Source organism: Mustela nivalis (assembly GCF_964662115.1).
Source record: "Mustela nivalis genome assembly, chromosome: 7".
Classification (NCBI taxonomy): Eukaryota; Metazoa; Chordata; class Mammalia; order Carnivora; family Mustelidae; genus Mustela; species Mustela nivalis.
In genome coordinates this window covers 106,904,107-106,927,302 of record NC_139026.1, presented here as the reverse complement: position 1 = coordinate 106,927,302, position 23,196 = coordinate 106,904,107, and the positions used below count along the sequence as shown (strand labels likewise).

At 46.6% G+C, this 23,196-nt stretch overlaps 1 protein-coding gene and 2 long non-coding RNA genes across 5 annotated transcripts in view; 2 read left to right on the top strand and 1 right to left on the bottom strand.

Moving 5' to 3' along the window:
* LOC309868338 overlaps positions 1–13,832 on the top strand; it is a 68,655-nt gene extending 54,823 nt beyond the window's left edge. The window contains exons 1-3 of one of the 2 annotated variants that reach the window (XR_014313643.1): positions 10,292–11,379; positions 12,650–12,815; positions 13,300–13,832. This is a non-coding gene — a long non-coding RNA (uncharacterized lncRNA). Of the gene's footprint in view, positions 1–10,291; positions 11,380–12,649; positions 12,816–13,299 lie in introns of those variants that run through there. The other variant, XR_014313642.1, reaches the window with a different exon arrangement.
* LOC309868334 lies at positions 13,263–20,362 on the bottom strand. Of its 2 annotated transcripts, XR_014313638.1 has the most exons (3): positions 20,274–20,362; positions 15,435–15,542; positions 13,263–13,409 (listed from the first exon to the last, which is right to left on the bottom strand). It is a non-coding gene; the product is annotated as an uncharacterized lncRNA (long non-coding RNA). The 2 variants fall into 2 exon arrangements; XR_014313639.1 differs by lacking the exons at positions 13,263–13,409; positions 15,435–15,542 and adding an exon at positions 15,726–16,118 and having other exon boundaries at positions 20,274–20,347.
* The window catches only part of PRMT8 (protein arginine methyltransferase 8), a 101,984-nt gene continuing 97,705 nt past the window's right edge, over positions 18,918–23,196 (top strand). Inside the window, exon 1 of the mRNA XM_082738122.1 lies at positions 18,918–20,831. Within this exon, the coding sequence (XP_082594248.1) occupies positions 20,757–20,831 (75 nt within the window). The 5' untranslated portion in view covers positions 18,918–20,756. The remainder of the gene's footprint in view (positions 20,832–23,196) is intronic.

Genomic DNA, 23,196 nt, shown 5'->3' with positions numbered 1-23,196 from the left:
TCCCTCTGGCCCACTCTTCCATAACAATGGCAGGCAGCTCTTACTTTTGGGTAAAGCTAATACTTGCCCCCAACATTGAGTCCCATCTCTTCTGTGTTCCTCAGTGAGCTTATTCCATGGATGCTCCTTCTTTCATAGAGACACAGCCTTTTCCTCACTGCCAGTGGTCTCCCATTTGCATTTAAATGTGCTCCTGGCTCTTTCAATAAAAATGACAAAACTCTCTGTCAAGCAGGGCCTCCCTCCCCCATCCACCATGAAACTATGGCCTGTCACTGCTTCTCTTTACAGTGTTCTTGAAGGTACTCTCTGCACGGTGCCCTTTCTCATTCACTTCTCAACCCTCACAGTCTGGTTTCCTAGACCTAGCTTCCATGAACACTCTGTGCAACCCAGATTTCAGCTGAAATCACTGTGGACCTCTGGATCCTAAAGCCCAGGGGATACTACTTCTCAGGCCTCCCAGATCTGCTCTTTCTCCTTTGTTCACTATCTTGATAACTATCGTCTCCAACCACTCAACTGGCCAAATTAACTTTTATGTGAGATCCAGCTCCTACTAACCCCACTGGGTGCTTTCTCTGTTCCTCCCGCTTAACTTCTGGCAGTTCATTCTCCTTTCTACCCAGACCCAGTCCATCACCAAGGTCAATCGATTCTACCTTCTTACTCACTGTGGAGTTCATCTTCATCTCCACGGCCACAACCATACTCTGGAACCCCATTGTCTCTCACTGGGATTTAGGAGCAGGTTCCCTGCTTGCACTTCTTGCCTTGATGTGTGGACCCCTCCCGTCCATTCTCCACACAGTTCTCAGAATGAACTTCTAAAAAATGCAAATCCGTTCATGCCCTATCCTCTGGCCTAAAATTCTCCAGGGCTTCCCCGATGCCTTCAGGATAAAGTCCAAACTCCTTAGCGGGGTGTCCAGGGCCCTTCACATCCTGTGGTAATAGAAGCATGACTAACTAGTGTTTGGACTTCGACAGACTCGGGACAACTCAGATAGACTCCTGTTTATATTGTGGCAGCACTTTGGCTGTGTGACTTTGAGTAAGTTACTTAACCTCTATGAGCCTCCGCATTCTTATATATATAATGAGGGTAATATGCCTACATCAGGCAGTGCTGTGAGGATAAAATGAAGTAATGTATACAGTGTCTTTGTTTTTATACTTGTCTAGCAAAGTGCTTTTCTCATTGTAGGAATGCAGCACATGGAACCTGCTATTCATTGCCCCTCTCTGCCTCTTGCCTGTCGGCTTTTCACCAGATGCCCTCTGATCCAGTGCCCCCGAGCTGCTGTCCTCAACAGAAGACACCACACTTCCTTTTCTCCTTCTTCCCAGTTTATACTGTCTGCTGCTCTGTGCCTACCCTAGCCCCTTCCTCTCTTTGCTTGAATAACTCCTCATAATCAGTTAGGGTTCTCCTCTGGAAGTTTCACCTGAGCACCCCAAGACTAACCGCTGGGCCTGGATGTTTCCATAGCAGTCATTTCACACTCCTGTCAAGGCCTTCATTGTCTTAAAATTATCTTGTCAAGTGCTCCTCCCTGTGCGAGGCATCCCCTCCTGGGTAGGGATCATGTCTTACTTATCTTTATATCCCTAGAACCGGGCAGTTAGTAAACATTTGCTGAATGAACAAACTTAAACTTGAAACTCTATCCAGGTGGTATTCAAATACTTACTCTCATTATTTATTTGCTAGTAACATGCACATTCTCGTTTATTTTTCTGTTCCTCTTGGGAGTAGGGGCCATCCGTCCTTCAGATTGTAAGTTCCCTGAGGGCAGGGTCCCTGGCAGAATGGTGCCGGTAGAATTAGCATGCAGGCGGCTCTCCTCAGGTATTGCTGACAACTTAGCCTCCGAGAGGAGGGAAATCGAATGATGAGGTAACTGGGTCTTCATCTTATTTTGTGCAAATCTCAAATCAAACTTGGTGGTCATGGAGGGTCCTGGGCTGGCTCTGCGGTACTGCAGTGGCAATGGTCACAAAGGTGGCGTTGGGGGCTGAGAGCAGGGAAGATTTGAGAGGGGGAGGTGAAGAGCAAAGTCCTAGAGGAAATGCATGATTTCTTATTCTGGTCATCTGGGAGAATTGTGGACATTTGCCCCGGGGACTGTCAAGCAAGGACTGACCTTTACCACTGAACTGGCTTTAGCTTTTGTTTTAAAATCAGTTTTCAGGCAGGTGAGAGTGTCTGAATGTCACTTCCCATCACTTCATGGGTGAACCTGCCTGTTTTTAGTGAGAGGGATCCCTGGGGGTTTCTCCCGCCTGATGACCTGAGTTGATCTTGCTTGCTAGCCCTCAGCATGGCAGAGTCCTTAGGTCTATAGAACCCTAACATCTCCTGAGTTGTTAGGAATGACTGGGGTACTCATTACTTTTGATCTCTAATAGAAGTGGAGGTAGACTACAAGCCATCTGTAGACACCCCTGTCCCCCTACCCCATCTGTTGTCCTGCAAAAGCCAGGGCATTATTATTCCCTGTAGCCACACTGACTGACAGGACAAGCTTGCCTCCATGACCACCCTACCCAGTAGGGTGTCAGAATGCTGAGTCCTGGGGAGATGAAGGTGCAGACGGCTGCTGAGCTCCCTCCCAGGACAGCCCAGTGCCCCAGGACACTCTTGTTTGTTAGGCTCACTCTCTTCCACGTCCTGTAAGTGTATGAGGTATGTGGAGGATGAGGGGCCAAAGACTGACTAATTTTGCACCTTAGATTCTTTTTAGACCCCTTTTCCATGTCAGAGCTCTTAAAGTTAGCTTTCTGATGACTTACTAAGAAATGAGGTTGGGCTGGGTGCTCAGGAGATCTTTAAGAGTCAGGTATTTTGTCCACTAAGAGTCTAAGCATTTTTGAGGAGGGAAGACCTCATTTGAGTAACTGGTCTTATGACTTTAATTAAAATTCCTTTATCCTCTCTCCCAATACTGTGAGTTTCTAGAGCAGAGGCCCAAACATTTTCTGGCCCTACCGGGAGGCCAGGCCCTTAAAAGGAGTTTGAAATGTATGTGAGAACTGTTTAGGTTAGGCAGACACTTCTTGCTAGGAGTCGGGGTGCTTGGGAATGACAGAGGTTGAAGCTGCTTTTCCAGAGGCTTCTAAGGAAGATAAACTCTCCTCTATGTCGAGGGACAGAAATGTGGCCTGCGGAGCAATGGAAGACTAAACCATCTGGTCTTCCTGAGGGTAGACCCTTTTTTAGATATCTGATTCTCTACTTGAATTAGGTTTTGCTATTGGCAGGTTTATAAACAGTGAACCAGGGAAGTGTCTGTGAAGTGGGTCTGCATTTAGAGGGAAAGTCCACAGGTGTTCAAGGCCCCTCATTAGTAAACATATGTTCTCTCTCTTTCTCTCTCATCTCTTAAGGCAGGAATTTTGCTCAATACTGTGCAGAGAGGTCACGAAATGAGGCAGATTGAATGGGTCTCTGCAAAAACCTCCAAAAATGGGTCTCTGCAAAACCCCCCCAAAATGGGTCTCTGCAATCTCTTTCTCTACTTTCTGCCTAACAAAACGTCTGCAGCTGTTTGCAGTTCTGGGACTTGAGTATCCTAGCAGGCAGGTAAATAGGGACTAGGCTTTGAGTCTGCCCATTGGGCTTGTGGTGGAGAGAGGAGGGCTTTTTGGGAGCTGGGCCCCCAAGGCTCCAGCCTTGGAAAAATCAGGCAGGATTTTTAAGGAAATCAGCACCCTGTATTGTCTTTTTTTTCCTTCGGGAATTTATATCTGTAGGGTGAGCCTAGAATGTGTTTTATTGTAAGAGAAAAAATTTTCCTTATGGTAGTGCTGGGAGTGAAGAGGAACTAAAAGATGAGTGGTGATGAGCACTGTGAGGCTGCAGTGGCTTATTTACAAGGCTTCCTAGTTGTTCAAAAATTATTTTAAAATACCCACTTCCTAATCTTCCTCCAGAATAACAAAGACTGTGAGCCTAATAATAAAAGTTAGAGGAAGGGATCAGTTTTTCAGATGCATTCATTCATTCATTCAACTAGCATGCATTAGCACCTTCCATGTGTTTAGCACTGAGCCAGACATTGAGATGGAAATGAAACAGAAGGTTGTGACCCTGCTGTCTTGGAGCTTTCAGCTGAGAAATCAAGAGGAATGGCCAGGAAATGGCTAAGCGGCTGCAGCACAGAAGGGGAAAGTGGTTTGACTTTTCTTTATTCAACTTGGTTTGGACATGGGGTGTACCATATACTTGGATTTTCCTGCAGCAGATTTTTTTGTAACTTTTGAGTTCTGAAACGTTTTATTGAATACTTTTGATGGGAGAGCTTTAAAAAGATAACCTCTTCTGCCTTTTAAAACAATTCACAGAAAGCAATTTCATCTCTTTCTAATGGTTTGGTTCTAACTTGACCTTTTCTTGAATATCCCCCAAACTTTTCTAGTTATTGGTTCTTTCTTCCAAACCAATGGTAGTCATTTCTTGTCAAGTTCTACCTGTTCTAGCTGCTACTATACCCTAATTGTCTGTAACCATTAGAATTGAGGATGGACTGGAGAAATGAGAAAGCTATTTTTGTTTGATGAGCAAGCTTAACTTCACATTCAACTTAGGGGTAATAAGCTTTGGCTTGGTGGTTGGGGTATTGTATGGACACTGTGATAACTATTCTCCTTTTCTGAGTAGTGTTTTCCTTTCCTATTAGCTGTGTTCTGCATAATCACAATTGTTGGATCTAACTTTTTTTTTTAAGGGGGAAAGCAACCGTGTGGTCTCCTGTCTTTTTTTTTTTTTTTTTTTTAAAGATTTTATTTATTTACTAGACAGTCAGAGATCACAAGTAGGCAGAGAGGCAGGCAGAGAGAGGGGAGAAAGCAGGCTCCCCACTGAGCAGAGAGCCCAACGTGGGGCTTGATCCCAAAACCCTGGGATCATGACCTGACTGAAGGCAGAGGCTTTAACCCACTGAGCCACCCAGGCGCCCCGGATCTAACTTTTGGCTAAGTAGGGCAAAATCATGTAAGATGAGGTATCAAAGTCAGTGATACTGTCTATTGCTGTGAAAGTTTAAAGAAAAGATTCCCTCAACTCCCTTCTCCTCTCCATCTCCCCTTGTCCTCCATGCTATTTGTTATGCTCCACAAATAAGTGAAGTTGAGGGAAATTGGAAGGGGGAGGTGAACCATGAGAGACTATGGACTCTGAAAAATAATCTGAGGGTTTTGAAGGGGTGGGGGGTGGGATGTTAGGGGAACCAGGTGGTGGGTGTTAGAGAAGGCACGGCTTGCATGGAGCACTGGGTGCAGTGCAAAAACAATGAATACTGTTACATTGAAAAGAAATAAAAAATGAGAAAATTTAAAAAAAGAAAGAAAGAAAGAAAGAAAGAAAGAAAGAAAGAAAGAAAGAAAGAAAGAAAAAGATTCCCCATGGGCTGGGTGGCCACAGGAAAGTTTTCATGGAAATGAAACTTAGTGAGACCTTGAGGACATGACAGGGCTTTAGTGAGTTGTATGGGAGTGGCTACATTGTTCAGAAAGGGTAGACTGAACTCTCCAGTGGAATCAGAGAGTTTTTATGGTATAACACTTCATGAGTTTAACTGTAATGCCATGTCATCTACCCTGCCACTCTGGGTGGGGATTTAGTCTACAGAATTTGGCTAAGTCCCTTCCACACTCTGTGGGAAGCCATGGTGCATTTGGTAGCCATAAGGGCTTCTTGCATTATGAGCATGAATTGCAGGACAGAAATGTGTACCCTGGCTTTCACCAAGAGGACATAAAATGAAACAGTATCACTGAAATTCTATGTGTACTTCAAAGGTAGAGGAGGAAGAAAACTGGGTTCGTCTCCTCCTTGTGCTGTCAAAGGCCCATCCTCTTCTCTAGAATCCAAAGTTTCCTAATACTTCATAAAGATTACAAAATTATACTCAATATCAGAAGCCACCAATGGGTATTAATATTAGCTCATGTGGGCATCTGTTATGAATGAAAAATATTAAGGTCTTTTTTTTTTTTTTTTTTGACTTACCAGTCCTTGGAAAATAAGGAAAGGCAAGAAAAAACATGCCACTTGGTCTTGATTAAGACCCTACTAACTGGGGCACCTGGGTGGCTCAGTGGGTTAAAGCCTCTGCCTTTAGCTTAGGTCATGATCCTGGGGTCTTGGGATCAAGTCCCATATCGGTTTCTCTGCTCAGTGGGGAGCCTGCTCCCTTCTCCCTTCTCTCTGCCTGCCTCTCTGTCTACTTGTGATCTCTCTCTCTCTGTCAAATAAATAAATAAAAATTTTTAAAAAATTAAAAAAAATATACCCAGTGCTAGAAAACAAGAAATAATGTCTTTGATAGATCCAAAACTGAGGAATCCTTGAAGGACAAAAAGTAGTCAAGATCTGATGAAGGAAGCTATAGCTCCAAATGCTGCCATAGGATTCCTAAAAAATTTGTTTCAGGTCTCAAAATGGCAAATATGGAGCAGAAGGAAGGCTCAGGCAAGAAGGTGATTCCCCAACACACTACATTTGACTTCCTTTGGGTAGGCAGTGAGAAATAGAGATTGCTTGGACACTTGAGTCAGAAAGTCAGAGTAGGCTCCAAGTGAAATCTTCTCCCCTATACTCCCTACTTTACTCCCTACTGGCTCACTATACTGACAGCAGCCACCTTCTCTCACTTATGTTGGACAGGCTGAAGTAAAACCTGCCCCACAATACATCCTACTCTTTCCCTCTGTTGACCAGGTTAACATAGGTTTTCTGATACAAAGATGAGCATGGGTGTAGGATTTAACAAAAATGTGTGGAAAACCAATAATGTGAAAAAGAGATACTGATTGCAGGGAAAAAAAAAGTTCACACCCAAGGAAATGTTAGTAGTGCAAGCAGAATAATTTTCTGGAGCTTTTGAAATAAGTATTGCTATGGGTCTATTAAAAAAAAAATCAAAGACCTTGGAACCTAAAAATATTCACAACAAAATTTAAAAACCAACAAATGGACAGTACCATGGACATAGCCAAAGAGTAAGTTAGTGAACTGGAAGATGAAATGGAGGAACTCTCTTGTGTCACCTAAAAGGATCATGAGATGAAAATATGGAAAGAAAAGTTGAGATTTGGAGAACATGAATTGAGATATTTTGGTATCTGCCTACAAAGAATGTCAGAAAAAAAAAATAGAAAAGAAACAATATCACAAAATTTACCAGAAGGTATAAAATAATCAGTAGAAGACAAAAGTCCCAATATTCAAAGATGATGAATGAAAAAAGACCTGTAGCTGGATACATCACAATAATAAAGTTAAAGGAAATCTACTAAAAAAGAGAGAGAAAAGGAAAGAAAAAGAAAAAGAAAAAAAACTTCCAGAAGGGAGAAAAAATGAGAGTGACAACAGACTTCTCATGGTCAATGCTAGATGCAAAAGGCAGTGGAATTGTATGCATATAACTGTGGGGTTGGGTGGGGAAGATATTGTACTGGAATTGTATACCCAGCAAAACTATCATTTAAGTGTATCTATGAAAAAGAGTCATTTTGGACATTACAGATCAGTTTACCATTCACTAGTTCCCTCTATAAAGATTACTAGAGGTCATAAAAATGAAAGAAGTGAGAAGGAAGTCAAGGATCTACTCTGTGCTAAATGCACATACTTCTGTCATAGAGGAAGGCAATTTCAATTAGTTCACATCTGGTTGAGGGAAAGTAAATGTATCTGTCCTCTCCATAGGACAATTAGTCAGATAGAAGCAACTGCCCAGACAGAAAGTATGAGCTGAGCTACCTGTGTTGGTTCACTGTATTAAAGAGTGGAATGGGCAGGACATGCTGGCAGTCTCCTCTCAATCCTGATCCAAGCCCTTGGTTTTATCTCTGGAGCCTAAAGAGGCATGGCTGGAGGTTGCCATTATGTACATTCTTTCTCTTCTCAAATCCATCCCATTAGTATTCATAGGGGATGAGGTTGGGGAAGCTATCTCTCTCCCTGTACTGATGGTCTGGATTGCAGTAAACCCACCTGTGTGACTTTTCCTGATTAGAAGCACTACAGTGGCAGTCTTAAATTGCTCAGAATATCAGGCATATGCCCAGCTGAGCAGAGGGAACATGGCCTGGGCCTCTGGGCACTCTGCCCAGTGACCTGTCAATTTGGGACACTGCCAGTTCTCCTAGATTGAGGAGGAAGACCAGTAAGGAAGAGGCCATGGCAGTCCTGGGAAGAAGAGAAAAAATTACTGTAGGAGGCTGTATGTACCAGAAGTCCAGGTGAATTCACAAAGTGCTACTTTGGGAAACCTCCTGGTGGGTATCAAAGGGGCATATGGGGCTGCCCCACAGGTCAGCAGAAACTGGGCCAAGACACAACAGATTCTGGCTGGGAAGTGGTCTGGGTCTGGATCTTCTCCACAGAGGAAGGTTTGGAAGATTTTAAAAAATTCATATGTTATTAAAGCAATTTCCCCCCCTCAAATTTCTGTCCTCTGTATAATTGTGCTTGAAAAAACCAAGTGGGGCTCATGTTCTCCTCAAGAGTTTGTGCTTCCCTGTCAGTTTCTCCTATTCGAGGTTGGGCCTGGTCTTAACCCTCCCTCCACCTACATGGGTCTTTGTCTGGTGATTCTCCCTGACTCTCCAGATTGGAGGGAGGCTGGGAACCAACCACACTTAACCACTTGACTTCAGAAGAGTTATAGGAACTTGGCTAATATTTTTTAGTCCTTTTATTATAATCATAGGTTGTATAACTTAGTAGGGGACACTTGGAAGCCACATGTCCTGTCCCCTGGCTCTAGGCAGGATGGAATTAAAGTTATTTTCCTCAGATAACACTCTTCTCTGCTTTAAAACAACAACAACAACAAAAAAAACCAAAAACCAAAAACAAAAAGCAAAAAACCTCCAAAGAAGCAGCTACTGCAGCATCTCTTGGGAAGGCTTTCCTGTGTTTCACTTGTTGTCAGGCAAGAAAGGTTGAGACACTTTTCTGAAGACTCACTGGGGAAATGGCCAGCCTGAGAGTTCATCCCACCCCCCGCCCCCCGAAAGAACTTTGAGTGCACATGAACTCATGCCATATGTGCTTAGGAATAAAAAGACCTCTTGATTCTTGGACCTACTGTGGGGAGTTTTTGTGTGTTACATGTTCATGTCAGGTTAGACCCTCAGATGTTTTTATCCATGCTTCAGGCACTATATGCCACTTAAATGCAACAGTACAGGACTACAGCAAACTGACAGCAGGGGCAGAGGGTAAGAACTGTGATGGGAAGGTGATGGAGGAACAGGCAGCTGCTTAGGCTGCCTTGCAAAGAGATACCCAGGAGTACCAGTTGACAGATGCATTTCACCAGCCTGGCCATAGCATGCGCCTGGGTAACCCTAGTTGACATGTTTCTCTGTAAACTTCCAGCTAGACAGATCTTTTCTGCAATTCTAGCATAGACACAGTATTTCATTTTATTTTTTTACAAATTTAAAAAAAAATTTTAATTTTTTTTTTTTTAGTGTTCCAAAATTCATTGTTTATGCACCACACCCGGTGCTCCATGCAATACATGCCCTCCTTAATACCTGCCACCAGGCTCACCCCATTCCCAACCCCCCCCCCCCAAAATCTCCAGTTTGTTTTTCAGAGTCCACAGTCTCTCATGGTTTTTCTCCCCCTCCGATTTCCCCAACTCACTTCTCCTGTCTTCCAATGTCTTTCATGTTATTCCTTATGCTCTACAAATAAGTGAAACCATAGGATAATTGACTCTCTCTGCTTGGCTTATTTCACTAAGCAGACAAAGTATTTTAAAACATATGATTCCTACCAGGAGACCATGAGCATTTGAGCTCCTCAAGGTGACATTTAAAGCCTGCCCTTCCCCCCCCCCCCAAACAAAAATTGCATTTTTGTTTACCTATCTAAGAAGATAGGTAGGTTTGGGTATTCTTAAGGCCAATGTACCTGAGACTTTGGAGCACAAACTTTTCTAATATTTTTTCCGGGGGACAGCATCTCTTCTCTGAACTCCAGCCACAGGGTTCACCAAATAGGATGAAAGAATTGAAAGTGACCCATGAATTCAGCTGGTCCAAACTCCTCACATTACAGAGGAAGAAAGAAAAACCAGAACTACAAAGGGCTGTGAAGGCAGAAATGAGCCTCAGTCACCCCCTCCTTTTACTCAGAGGTCTCTGAATTGACACATCTCCACCCCAGGGTCCTCAGTAACTTGTGACAGAAGTGGAGCTAGAATTTGAGTTTCCCTATTCAAGTTCAGTGCTTTATCCTCCCCCCCCCCCCCCCCCCCCCCCCCCCCCCCCGCCAAGGAGCTAGTTCCATGCTTTCTCTGTAGCCTGTAGGCCAGGCCAGAACTCAATGGCAGGAAGAAGAATGAAATAAGTGTAATGATTCTATAGAGGGCATGTTGACCTTCCACAAATCATGTTCCCACCAGTCTTGTCACTGATGCTTGACCTTCCACCATTAGAGATTCATTCTTTTGTAACTTGGAGGTGAGGTAGACTTCCAGAGTCTCCTCTTGAAATGTAAATACCTCTGGGAAGGCCACGAACAGTTGATAGCTAAGAAACTGCCAGGCCTGTTTCTCCAAGAGCATTAATAACGAACAGTGGGGGGGTATGGAAGGGAAGCGGAGGCAGAGAGATTTCAGAATTCACTGAACTAGGAGGACAAAGTTGGGATGGATGTGAGAATGGGTGTACCCTTTTGTAGGTGCCATGAATGCTATTTACCTATCTAATTAAATATGTAAGAACATGGCCCAGACACGTTGGTGAAAAATTCCCTTCTCAAGGCATGAACTAATGTTTGGAATCTCAAAGGGAAAGACTGTGCTGCCCACACTCTTCTGCCATCAGAGGGTGTCCAGGTTAGGGCTTTCTGTGTAATGGGCATTGAGAGATCCCCACTTCTACTTCAAGGCTTCCTTTGCATGAGCGGACCTGCATGGATATTTTTGTTTATGGCTGAAGAAAAGAGGAGTTTGTACTACTCTTCTGTGGGTAGAAGACAGGGGATGGAGAAACTCAACAAGAGAGGGGATGGTGTGTCATCCGGCTACCCTGACACTGGCCTTTGTGCCCTTGTAGAACAATGGAAAAGTTCAGACCAGAAGCAGAGGGGCTGTTTCTCCAAGAGGCTTGAGGAGACACAAAATTCAAAGAGTGGGTTTGGGGGCTCAGCAAATCTACTCCTGCATTTCATGACATCCAGAAGTTGCTGGGTATGCTGGAAGATAACAGTCCTGGTGCAGCTGTCAGCATCCTCATGAGGGATGTTGCTGACATGGTTAACGGCAAGTCTCCTAAAAGTCCCCTCAAAGTCAGTGGATATGCGCTAAGGGAAGCCAGAAATGCAGAAGAAAGAGGAGGAAGAGACTCAATGTGAGTACATATGATGTGGTCCTACAGAGTCTCCTGGAAACCCTTGGGAGGCTCTTTGTAAAGGGAGAGGGTGGTATGGGATTCTCCGTAACAAGAGGGACTAAGAAGAGGAAGTTTGGGTGATTTTTATTTAGTGTGACACAGGCTGGAGTGGCCTGGTTATACTGGAGTTCCTACTATGTCATTTGAACCCTCCCTGGCATGCCAATAGACAAAAACAAACTCTGATCCCAGGGCCAGGGAAAGGAGACCTTGGTTCTGATTAGAGAAAAGTCCAGTAGCTCACTGGTATAATCTCCCTCTTTCTTACCCACCCAAATTTAGGTCATGATTCTATAGGACTTGAAAGTTTATTCCAAACTCAGTCTGGGAAAGAGCAGTAAGAAGAAGAGTGTCAGAGCCTCCATCATCCAAACACTGGAAGGAAGGAAAAGCCCAATCTGGTCTTAAAACTTGAGACAAAATGAGGCACAGGGAAGAAGACAAGATTTGTTCAGAGCTTCCCAGCAGGAAACCACTACCCGAAACTTCCAGGGTCTGGTTTATGGGCCAGGAGGAAAACATACAGATTTTTAAAAGACTTTAAAAAGAAAAGGAAGGAAGGAAGGAAGGAAGGAAAGAAAGAAAGAGAAAGAGAGAAAGAGAGAAAAGGCTATCTTTGCAGGCTGGAAAAGAGCCAGGGCATACATGCAAAGTTGTTCTGGTATCATTCTCTCCCTTCTTCCTCCACCATCCACCTGCTAAAGTGCCGGGTCTTTCCTTCCTTCCTGTGATTAATCTCACATTTGTTCAGCATGCATTAACTAGGTCCTGATGTAGTTGTATGGCAGATTTGGCTACTGAATAAGCGGAGTTTTCCAGAAGTTGAATAAAAAATCAACATCCTCCATACCTGGGACTGTGGTATGCAACCCGGAATGACACCACGCAGAGCACTTACTAAGTGGATGTGACAGGAAGAACCGCAGCAAGAATGCAGGTTGATAGGTGCCATTTCGATGGAGTGACCTGTCTAGAGTCATTGTCAGGCTGACAGATACTCTGGCCTCTGGGAGTGGGGTGTACTTTTTATACTTGGGCCTGTGCTGGAGAGTCACATAACAGCAGGTGAAGTCTTGCTGGGTCAAGTCGGTCACATCTGGCCACATGCTGTATACCATCACACCCCTTTACTGAGTTCTACGGTGAGCCTCATTCTGGGTCAGTCACTTTATAACAACCCTGAAGTAGGTTTTATCAGGCCCACCTTTTATTTATTTATTTTTTGCAGATGGGAAATTAAGGACTCCAAGAAGTGAAGCCATGTGCCCAAAGTCACAGTTAAAATGCAAGAATGTGGACTGAAAACCAGGTCTGTGAGGCTCTGGGGTCTGGGCTCCTTCCACTGGTGGAGTCAGAAAGATATGGGCTCTGAGCAGTCTTCAACCCCTTACCAGGTTTGTGACTTGAGCACAGGTCTTTAACCTTTCCAAGATGCCCCTTCTTGTTCTATAAAACAGGGGCAACGATGCAGCTAACTTCCGGGGGCTGTGTGATGACTCGGTGTGGATAGTTTGCAGAATGCACTCAGCACAGTGCCTGGTCTGGAGTGGGCAATTGGCCCAAAGTCACTATTCTGAGGTCACCAGCTCCTTCTCCCTTCTGTGAGGCATAAGAGACTAAGAGACAGCTCTTAGCTGTCTTCTTTGCAAGCAGTGTTTTCAACCCAGGAGAGGAAAGCTTTTCCCTCTGGGAAGCCACAGCTGCATTTGAATTAAAAGCATACCTGGATAGTCCAAGAAGTGGAAGCCACTTTTCCCTTGCCATGTGATTTTTAAAACATCACCTAACCCGTATGTTGTTTTTCCTGTGGAATAACTTGAATAATCCATGACTCAGACAGGTGTGTTAGGATGATAATTTATTTTTATTCTCCCGCAGGTAAACTAATCATAGAGTAGACTTGTCCTGGTAAGATGAAGACCGTGGCTGCTTCTCCAGCAACTCAGCTCACTGCTTTCTGGACCATCATCTGTGACCACTACTGTGTACTGTGAGACAGAACATTAATTGGAATATGTTTCGGAGCCAGGAATCATTAGACAGGTAGAAATTCTATTTGAGTGTCCCTGGATACATAAAATCAGTCATAGAGAAGTGACTTTTGGATAATCTGCTGATTTGCCACATTCAGGCATCGATATGGACCATTGAGACTTGATGGGGTTGTGCTGACTACAACCTGAGAGCCTGTGTTGCCAAGAAATTCACTGGTACAGGCACCTGGGTGGCTCAGTCACTTAAGCACCCACCTTCAGCTCAGGTCATGATCTCGGGGTCCTGGGATCGGCTGGAATCCAGTCCCTACTCAGTGGAGAGTCTGCTTCTCCCTCTCCTCTGTCCCTCCCCGTTGTTCATGCGCTCTCTCTTGCTCTCTCTCTCTCTCAACTAAATAAAAATCTAAAAAAATAAAATCGCTGGTTCTCCCATTGAACTCTATCCCCTGAGAAGTGTTGGAGAAATCAAGTGATGACCACTTATAATGACTGTTTGGCTACAGTCTTTGAGGCTGCCTAGCATTAGGAAGTACTGTTAAGAAAAAAAGAGGTGGGGGGGGGGGCTCCTTTTGACCTCTAGAAAGCCCTAATGATAGCCCAGTGCTGGAAGAAACATTGTAAGGAACATTATCTACAAGTCTCTTTTGTAAATCTCTGACCAGAGAGGAATGTAACTTTCCACTCAATCACTCTTATGAGTGGGAGGGAGAGGCTCATCTACTACTCCTCAGCCTTTGTTTAGGCCATCAGAGTTGAATTTTGGTTCCAGATGCATGTGACCAGTCTTCGTTGTGATGGGTGTGATTAGAATCATAGTTTACACCATGCATAAAATGACAAAGCAGAAAAGGGATGTAGAGCTTGTCTTCTGCGAACCTCCTCTTTTTAAGAAAGAGGTAAAGTGACTTTCTCAAAGCCACCCACCCATTTAATGCTGGAGCTGGGACTAGGGCACAAGTCTGGTGACCCCTGCAGCAACACTCTTTCTCCACATGGTGCTGTGTCTCATCTGATGTAGGTAGATACATGGTATTGCATGATGAGATGCTGGGAAGGAAACTGACTTTTATTAGAACTCTGTTTCCTAGGAACCACGTTAGGTGTTTCATCTACACCGGCTCATTTTATTGTCACACTCTTCTGCCAGGGCGAGATCACCATTAAGCCATTTTCCCACAGATGGAGAGAGGTTAACCTACTGGGCTGCAAGACCACAAAGCTCTTTCCTCTGGGAAGAGAAGAAAGTGATAAGGGTGGTGAAATGGTCCAGAAAGGAAACAGATGGAATCTTGCACAGTTTTGTTTAGCTACCTCCACACATTGTGCATTTTCAGGTGGGGTTATCCCTGAGACACCAGAGAATAGCCCTGTCCTTGGGCAGACCGTAATATGGCATGCCTCAAGTGACATCAGTATATAATATATCTGGGACAGGGACAAGGCTGAAAAATTTTTACCCATAAAAGTTGCAGAGGCACACAGGAACTTTAGAATCTTGAGAGAGAAGATGTCCCCAGCTTTACTTGCAGGGAGAGGCTACTATGTTTCTGGTCCAGACCCTAACGCCTCCAGGATTTCTCTGTCCATATCAACAGATAAATATTTTTGCAGGGCCTACTTGACTATAAACCAATGATTATAGCTATATCTAACCTATTAGAACCAATCTATATGACCCTTGATAGGACCTAAATCCATTACCAACTTTTCCTGGGAGAAGAGGTATCATCAGGGTAGGTATAGTCCTTTCATCTTTCAGTCCAGAATGCCTAGCACAGTTCTTGGATCCTAGTACTTAATATAAGGGCTAATGGAAGCAAATGTGTATTGAGCTACCGGACTGGATAAATGAAATCGCTTTCTAGTTAGCCTTGGAAGATTCAGGAGGGACTTTCCAGAAAAAGGTGAGCCTTTATGAAAGTTGTGAAAAAAGAGGAAAGAAGTGGAGTATACAACTTCTTCCAAGAGGAAAAAGCCAATTTCTATTGTGATAGCATTTTAGAAGGGATATTTAAGTACCTTTATGTTTCTGCTACTATCCCTCTTCCAGGGCCCTTCTCTGAAGAAGGTTCTGTTCCATCATAGGTCACCGAGAAAACCTAGATGTCTTTTTGAGTCCTCCTCACCCTGAAAGAAAGGCAGGTAACAATGGTATTCAATTTTTTTTAGGGGTATAGAAAACCAACGATTAAGCTATTAGTGTAAACCTACTGAGAAAATGCCTCTCAAGTATTGTGAGAATAAATAAACCAAACGCTTTCATATCCAGCACAAAACAACAATGAATTGATTTACTCAGACACGATCAGAGCAAGAAAGAAATAACATTCTGGTTTTAATGGCCAAAGGAAAGGGAAAAGGAACCCAAACTCTGCAGGTGCTGGTGACACTCTGGCAAGTTGTCCTTTGGGATGTAATTTAAGAAATAACTGGCCCTTGCATTAGGGAGAAATAGGACTGCAGAGGCTTTTGTGCAGGAGAACTGCCCAGGTGTGGGGCTGCATGGAGGCTCAGCCAGGTAGCTAGCTGGCTGCTGCAGCCTTGGCGTGGCTCCCATTTGGCCCAGAAGACACTAAGAACACTGCTGGGTGAGCTGCCATGAGGTGGTGATGGATCGCGTCTGTGGCCTGATTCCTGAGGAGCCATGGATTCACTGCAGCGTGCCGTGGCCATATGTGAGCCCAGGCCACACATGAGGTTCTCCTAGGAGGAGGAAGGAGAAGCCACATGACATAGCTTCTACATCTTTTATTGTAGCAATCATATTTGAATGAGCCAGAGTCCAGGCTTTCCCAGACAGCATGGTCTGCAAGTTAAGAGACTCTGTACCCTGATGGCAGGGCTATGGGATTTGGGGAAGCAATGAAGGGTTGACTGGCTCCTGAAGTTGAGCAACTACATGGTCTTCACCTCCTGGAGGGCTCAGAAATGAAAGGAGGCAATTCTGGAGCCACCACATGGGATGGATGGAACCTTCAAGGCCTTGTTCAACCTTCTAGGGTTTGCAGTTCTCCTGCAACAGCTATGCCAAATGATTACTCTGACTGAACCCTTCTAGTGGCAGGAAATTCACTCTCTGGGGCATCTCACAAAGCTAGATAACTTTTCCAATTAATAGTCCTTCCCAAGAGTCCCATTCCAACCTGTATATGCTGGGTCAACCATCAGCACATTTTCACTCTCAAGAACTTTGTGGCTGTCAAGGTGTGTGAGAGGTATGTGAGAGATGGACCTTTCCATACTGGGAGGATTCCTATAGTTTGGGGAGGAGGATCCTTTCTCTAATTTAGGGGCCTTCTTTTTCTGTGGGTCTTTTCATCTTTTCCACATATACTTGTCCAAATTGTCCTCAACCATGACCACATATTAGAATCAACTAGAAAATTAGAAGAAAAAAAAATCTTAATGCCAGACCTCACCAAAGCATCCTGTCTGGGGTTTGAACCAAAGCACTGGTATTTTTAAAGTTCCCCAGATTATTCCACTGTGTTAAGTTTAAGAACCACTTGTTCTATTCACAGAATCTGGTCAACCTCTTTAAAAGGTCATGCTGCAGAATAAAACATCCCAGATTTGAGGCCTCTCTCATTTGGGCAGCTCTTTGTGTTGTTGTGTTCTCATGTGTTCTTTGGGGATAACAGCAGTCCTGTCTGAAAAGAGTTGTCAAAAGAACTGCCCGAGGACAAGCTAAGTCTAGAGGGTCTCTGGCATGTAATATGTGTTTTATAAAGTTTGACTCAGGGCCTGGGACAGGGCCTACCCAATGTTAGCGCAACATTTGTGGTCTTACTACAAGCCAAGCCTTAGCCTGTACAATTCATATGTACTGGTTAGCGGACTTTGTCGCCTCGAAGACATAAGCAAAATGTGTCTTCAGGACATTTTACCTGGCAGGGCATATTGCTCCAGATTATCTATTTAATGTACCTCTCAGTGAAAAACCTGTATCTCTTGTCATCCCATATATCTTCTTGCCTCCCACCAAAATCCCTCCTAAAGCTCTTCTATGAAAATTCTGTACACTTTCAAAACTAATTTCCGAGCTCCTCAATGGTCAGTCAACCTTTTCTTGTCCATTGTCAAGCCCACTGTTTGTTAATGAGCTAGGCATAACAGATGCCCAGTAAATTCTTTGTGGAATGATGAAATTGATCTTGGAATAACTATGCTAATATTTTTAGGCAAAAGAGAGGGAGGAAGACTGAATTCTCGGGAATGGTGAGGTAGTGGGGGATGCCTACTTATGTTCTAGGCACTTTTCATGCATCGTTAATTTTCACAACTGTAGGAGATGAATGTTCAGGTAATCTTTTGCTGTGTAACAGAGCACGCCAGGACTGAGTCTCTTAAGGCAACAATTCTTTAGTTTGTGAATTTGTAATTAGGTGGGAGCACAACAGGGAGAGCTCCCTGCTCCCAAGATAGCTCCACAGAGGACAGCAGCATCTTCTTTCTTTCTTTCTTCCTTCCTTCCTTTCTTTATTTCTTTTTTTCTTTCTTTCTTTCTTTCAAGATTTTATTTATTAGATAAAGATCACAAGTAGATGGAGAGGCAGGCAGAGAGAGAGAGGGGGGAAGCAGGCTTCCCGCCCAGCAGAGAGCCCGATGTGGGGCTCGATCCCAGGACCCTGGGATCATGACCTGAGGTGAAGGCAGAGGCTTTAAGCCACTGAGCCACCCAGGTGCCCCTAGTATCCACTTTCAAGACCGCTCCCTTCAGCCATTATGGAACAACCTTGGTAGCCTAGGGTCCTCACTTGCAACCCCAGGTTGGCTCTGGGTTGGATGGATTAGAATAGGAAACTCTTGCCAGGAGAATGCAGCTCTCTATCTCAGCCTCTCTACTCCCCATTCTAAGGGGAGCTGTGTCTGTGCTTGGGGAGAAGCCAAGCCAAGCAAAAGATTTCAACAGAGAACGGAGGAAACACACCCACTGAGGTTCTCATAGCAACACAATCACGCACAGGCAGCAGCCTATTTCGGTGGGAGCTTGTCTCAGCTCCCCTCCTCCCTGGTTAGTCACAGAATGGATGCACTGCACAGGCAGAAACAGTGTGGGGTAGGGTGGGGGGAGAGTGGTGTACTGAAAGTCCAGAAGCTGGGGAGCTGCTCTCAGACGTTCCCTCAGCTGACCAAAGGAACATGGACAAATGTCATCCTTTCTCTGATCGCCGGGTCATTATTTATAAAATGAGAGGACGAAACGCCATGAGGACCTTTCCTTTCTGATTTTCATTGATTGTATGAATACCGAGGCTCTCTTGGTAGGGGATGAGATTTCTCAATCTTTTGTTTCTGAGAAAGATGCTAAGAGAAATTTGGGTCCAAGAGGGTAAAAGTCATTCTTCAGGTTCATCACATTCATCCCCCTGTAACTTTCTGCATGTTGGCAGGCTGTGAACGGGAAGGAGGATGACCACATGTTGCAAAAGATTCTGCTCATTCACCCCAACGCTAGTCAAGGTCTGTGGTCTGAGAAAGGAAAAGGTTAAGGAGTTAGGCTCATTCTTTCATTTATATTCACTTCTTCTACAACACACACACACACACACACACACACCCCACACTCCCAGGAGCCCATTAACTTAAGCCTATTGCCCATTGTCTCATCACTCTTTTTCCTCTCCACTCCCACTTCTCTCCCTCCTCCACTTATTGCAGTGAATCCTCTCTTTCCCCTAGCATCAGGTGATGGAGGCATCTTTAGATTCTGGCCCATTTCTTCAATGGACTCTGAGGTTAGTTGAGGACAACCAGGCTCACATTTCCTGGCTGTCAAAGGTGATGATAAAAACAAATAGGGCATACATGCGGGACTGATCTCCCTATGTAAGTACGGGGTTGAAGTGAAGAGAGCCAGGGGGCTCAGGAGCGTCTTTCAGGTTCCTGTCCTTGACTTGTGGGTTGAAAGCTTGAAAGTGCAGCTGTCTTTGAAGAGGTCCAGCCTGACTGGCCTGTTGCAAAGGGAGAGACAGAGTGCCTCCCCCTTGTTCTATTTCCCACCCGCCTGACAGATGGCCAGTAAGACAGAGAAAAAGAAGCTCTCAAAGTGAAGACAAGAATGCATTGTATAAAAATTCACACCCCCTGCTGCCGCCCAAACTCCCTTAAAAAAGGATCAAGAGAATCCTAATGGGTATGTGACATCCTCCCTCTCTCCCATAGAAGGGACTTCAAAATCTGGTGACGATGGGGGAGGGGTGAAGAGGGAAAAGAGAAATGTGTGGGCAGGGGGCTGCTAGGGAAGACTGAGGTAGGGGGAACACGACTGCGGGCGCATCCATTTGACTTTCTCCTTCGGTCTTTCCCAAACCACCTCTGACTGAACCTCTGGCCCAACCTCTCAGCCTGACAGAGGCTTGGAGCCTTGAGTGCCTGGACAGGGTCAGTGGGAGAAAAGGAGAGATGATCACACACTTAGTCCTAGAGTTGAAGGAGTTAAAGACCCTTCCTCACCCAGACACCCACCCCTTCGCTCCCGAAACCATAATTTGCCAAGGAAGGAACCAAGAACTGACGGAGGAGCTGGGGAGTAGGGGGTGGGGTGGGGTGGGGGCGAGGTAACTATGGCCCAATCTTGCCCAGAGCTGGTCCTCGGTGGGAGGACGAACACCCGGGTCTAAGAACCTGCAAGAGCCCAGCTCCGGCGCCTGCTTTCTCCGAGCCTCCCGCGTGCCCCTGCAGCGTCCGCACGGCCCTTGCCCTCGCTCAAGTTGTCCACAGCGCCCGGGAGTGGAGGCGGCCAAGAGACCCCTGGAGCCGGGAGGGGGAGGCGGCGGGCCGGGGGGCGCTGGGGGCCCTCCGTCTGCGCCCAGCCGCCGCCCGCTCTACCGAACCTCCTACCCCGCCCCCACTCACCCGGCTCAGCCCCTAGGAGAGACGCGCAGGAAGCGTGTTGCTTCGCCCAGCCGATCTGCAGAAGTTGAGAGGAGTTGGTGGCTGCCTCCGGCCGGCCGGACTTTGAGATCAGCGGGGAGAGGAGACGCCGCCGCTGCCGCGGAGCCTTCGGGACTGCCTCCCTCCAGCTTAGCCCGCAGCGCGGGTGGAGAGGGGCGGGGAGGGGGTCGGGTGCGCGAGAAGAACTTGAAACTGTGTGAAGGAATCCGAAGCAGATGAGAAGGGAGGAAAATAAAACAAAGTGGAGACTGCAGAAAAGACTCAACCGTAGTTGATTGTATAGGCTGACGCTCCAGCACAGGGGCTGGGTTGGTTTTTTTTTTTTTTTTTTTCCTCCCATTCTCTCTCTCTCTCTCTCTCTCTTTTTCTCTCTCTCTCTTTTAAAGCTACACCAGCTCTCTCTTTCTCTACTATCTCTGTATCACCAAACCCTTGCTGGCTCTTATGGGCATGAAACACTCCTCCCGCTGCCTGCTCCTAAGGAGGAAAATGGCGGAGAACGCTGCCGAGAACACCGAGGTAAGAAGGCGAGAGGGCCGGGGCTCTCGGCGACCGGGTCAGCCCACCCCGGACCACCGCGCCGCCGCCGCTGTTGCTGCCGCCGCTGCCGCCGCTGCCGCCGCCGCCGCCGCTGCTCTGCACCTAGTGCCAAACTTTCCCCGGCTCCATCCCGCTTGCTTCTGCCGGCCGTGTGTGTGTGTGTGTGTGTGTGTGTGTGTGTGTGTGTGTGTGTGTTGGGGGAAAGACAGTGCATGTCTCAGGTCCCCTCCCTCTTGAAAATGCAAAAGAGTCGCTCTCACCCCATCTTCCTCTCCTGCCACCCGCTGCTCGCTTCTCTTTCCCCAAGTCCCAAACCCTGGGCAGCAGGGCTCCCCTGCCCTCTCCTCTGGGCTGCATTAGGGGTCCAGAGTCCCGGCTTTGTGCAAAGCTGGGATGGGTGATCCTGGGGCCACGTTTGCTCCCTGCAGTGCCTTGACAACATCTCCAGCAGCTGCCTCAGCTTTACCCTTCAAGCTCGTGTCAGTCCCCAGTTCTCGGTCCCTGCAGTACCGCGGGAGAGCTCCGGGCCGTTGGGGGGTGGTGGGGGGCAAACCGCGCCGGTGGTGGGACTTGGGCACCACCAAAAGACCCTCCCGCCCAGATCCGGGCTCGGGAGAGGTCTGCAGTCCTCGAACGTTTGAGCCGCCTCGCGGGCGCTAAACCCGGGTGGGGAGCACTGGCCGCTGCCACCTTCAGAACCAGGGACAGCGCCCGCTCCTGCCGCAGCCCAGCTCGCGCTGGTGGGGGCTCCGCGCCGCAGGCTGCAGCGACAAATCGGTCTGCAACCTCTGGTCCCGCAGCAGCTTTGGAAGAGGTCACTCTGGCACCACAAATTGCGTTCTTGCTCCCCTTTCTCTGCTCTCGAGTTGGCCGTGAGCCTCTAAGAGCCCTGCTGGGTTTTGCGTCCCGAGACTGGAGGCTGTGTTGCCTAGCCTCACACTGACCCTGCTGTCGATACAACTGGACTAGTCCGTCGGCTCTAGGCACCTGTAGTCACGAAGGGGATCAGCGTGGGCAGCCCCCTTACCTTCCTGGAGAAACGGTGCGCCGAGGTGGGGGCGGAGTGGGGGTATGTGTGTGAAGATCATCCCTTACTCGGTGGCAGGAAAAAGACAGAGAGCAAACTCCCGGGCTCTATTAATAGCCGGGTGTCTGGTGGGGCTGCCGTACATTGCACATATGGTTACCCATATGCAGCGTGGGGCGGGGATGGAGGTGTGGCGCGGGGATTGTCCCTCTGTCTTGCTGGAATGCAAAAAGGTGCAGAGACCCTTCCGATCTTCTTCAGTAAGGTCTTAACTGCAGCTAACCCTTACCCCACAGCATTGGCAACAAAGCTTTTGCAATCCCTATTCTCTGAGAGGCTAGAAGCAGCATGCATTTGGCAATTGTTGATTTCAAAAAACAAACACGCTGTGGGGCTTGAAAACAGTAGGGCATTCAGTAGCTAACGCTGTCTCCTTGAGTTAGGGCAAAGCCAGCATGCCTACCGTCCCCTGGACACTTCCTCTTCCCAGCCAGCAAAGACGCCTAGCCTCACAGCAGAGAGTTAGCTTTACCAATCCCCTTGCACTCCTCCCTCTGATCGCCCACCCCTGGAAGAGATTGCTAAAAATAGCTCAGAGTCAAGGCTGCACTTCTGTAAAGTGTTGGACCAGTGGGCACGTAACAGTCCCTGCAGCCAGGTGGCTGGAACAGCTTTCTCCTGCTCCCTGCTCTTCCCTCCCCCATCTCGGTTTCTAAAAAAAAAAAAAAAAAAAAAAAAAAAGTTTTCACTGGTCTCTAAACCCCCGCACTCCGGCTGTTGTGCTTGGTCTGGGGTGCAGACCCCTGCCAGATTCCGCAGTGTGCAGTAGTGGCTGCTGAGCTCCCCACCTTGGCCAGGGTTAAAGGCGTCCAGAGCAGGCAGAGCGATGCGCGCCAGGCTATTTTTACTTGCTTCCCCCGCGCCTCCAAGCTCCCCCTTCTCAGCAGTTGCACATGCCAGCTCTGCTCAAGGCATCAATGAAAACAGCAGTAGAGGCAGCCGAGTTCCTGGGAGGAAAAAAAAAAAAATTAAAACACGTTGCATGCCTGGCACAAAGGTGGGGGTGGGGAGGGAGAGACCCAGCTGGGGCTCTTGGAGAGGAGTGAGTCTGGGGGTTCAGTACTTAGCAACTTCCCTTGAGAAGGAGAGGATATAGACTTGGTCAAACGTGCCCAGTGGAGGCATCCAGGCGCGTGACAATCACTTGGTTTTCCTCCAGGAACTGGCTGTTTTTGGAATACACCAAGACTAGAGCAGTATTTCCAAAAGTGGAGGTATTATGGGTTTGCCTGCATTATGGTGAGAGAGAGAGAGAGG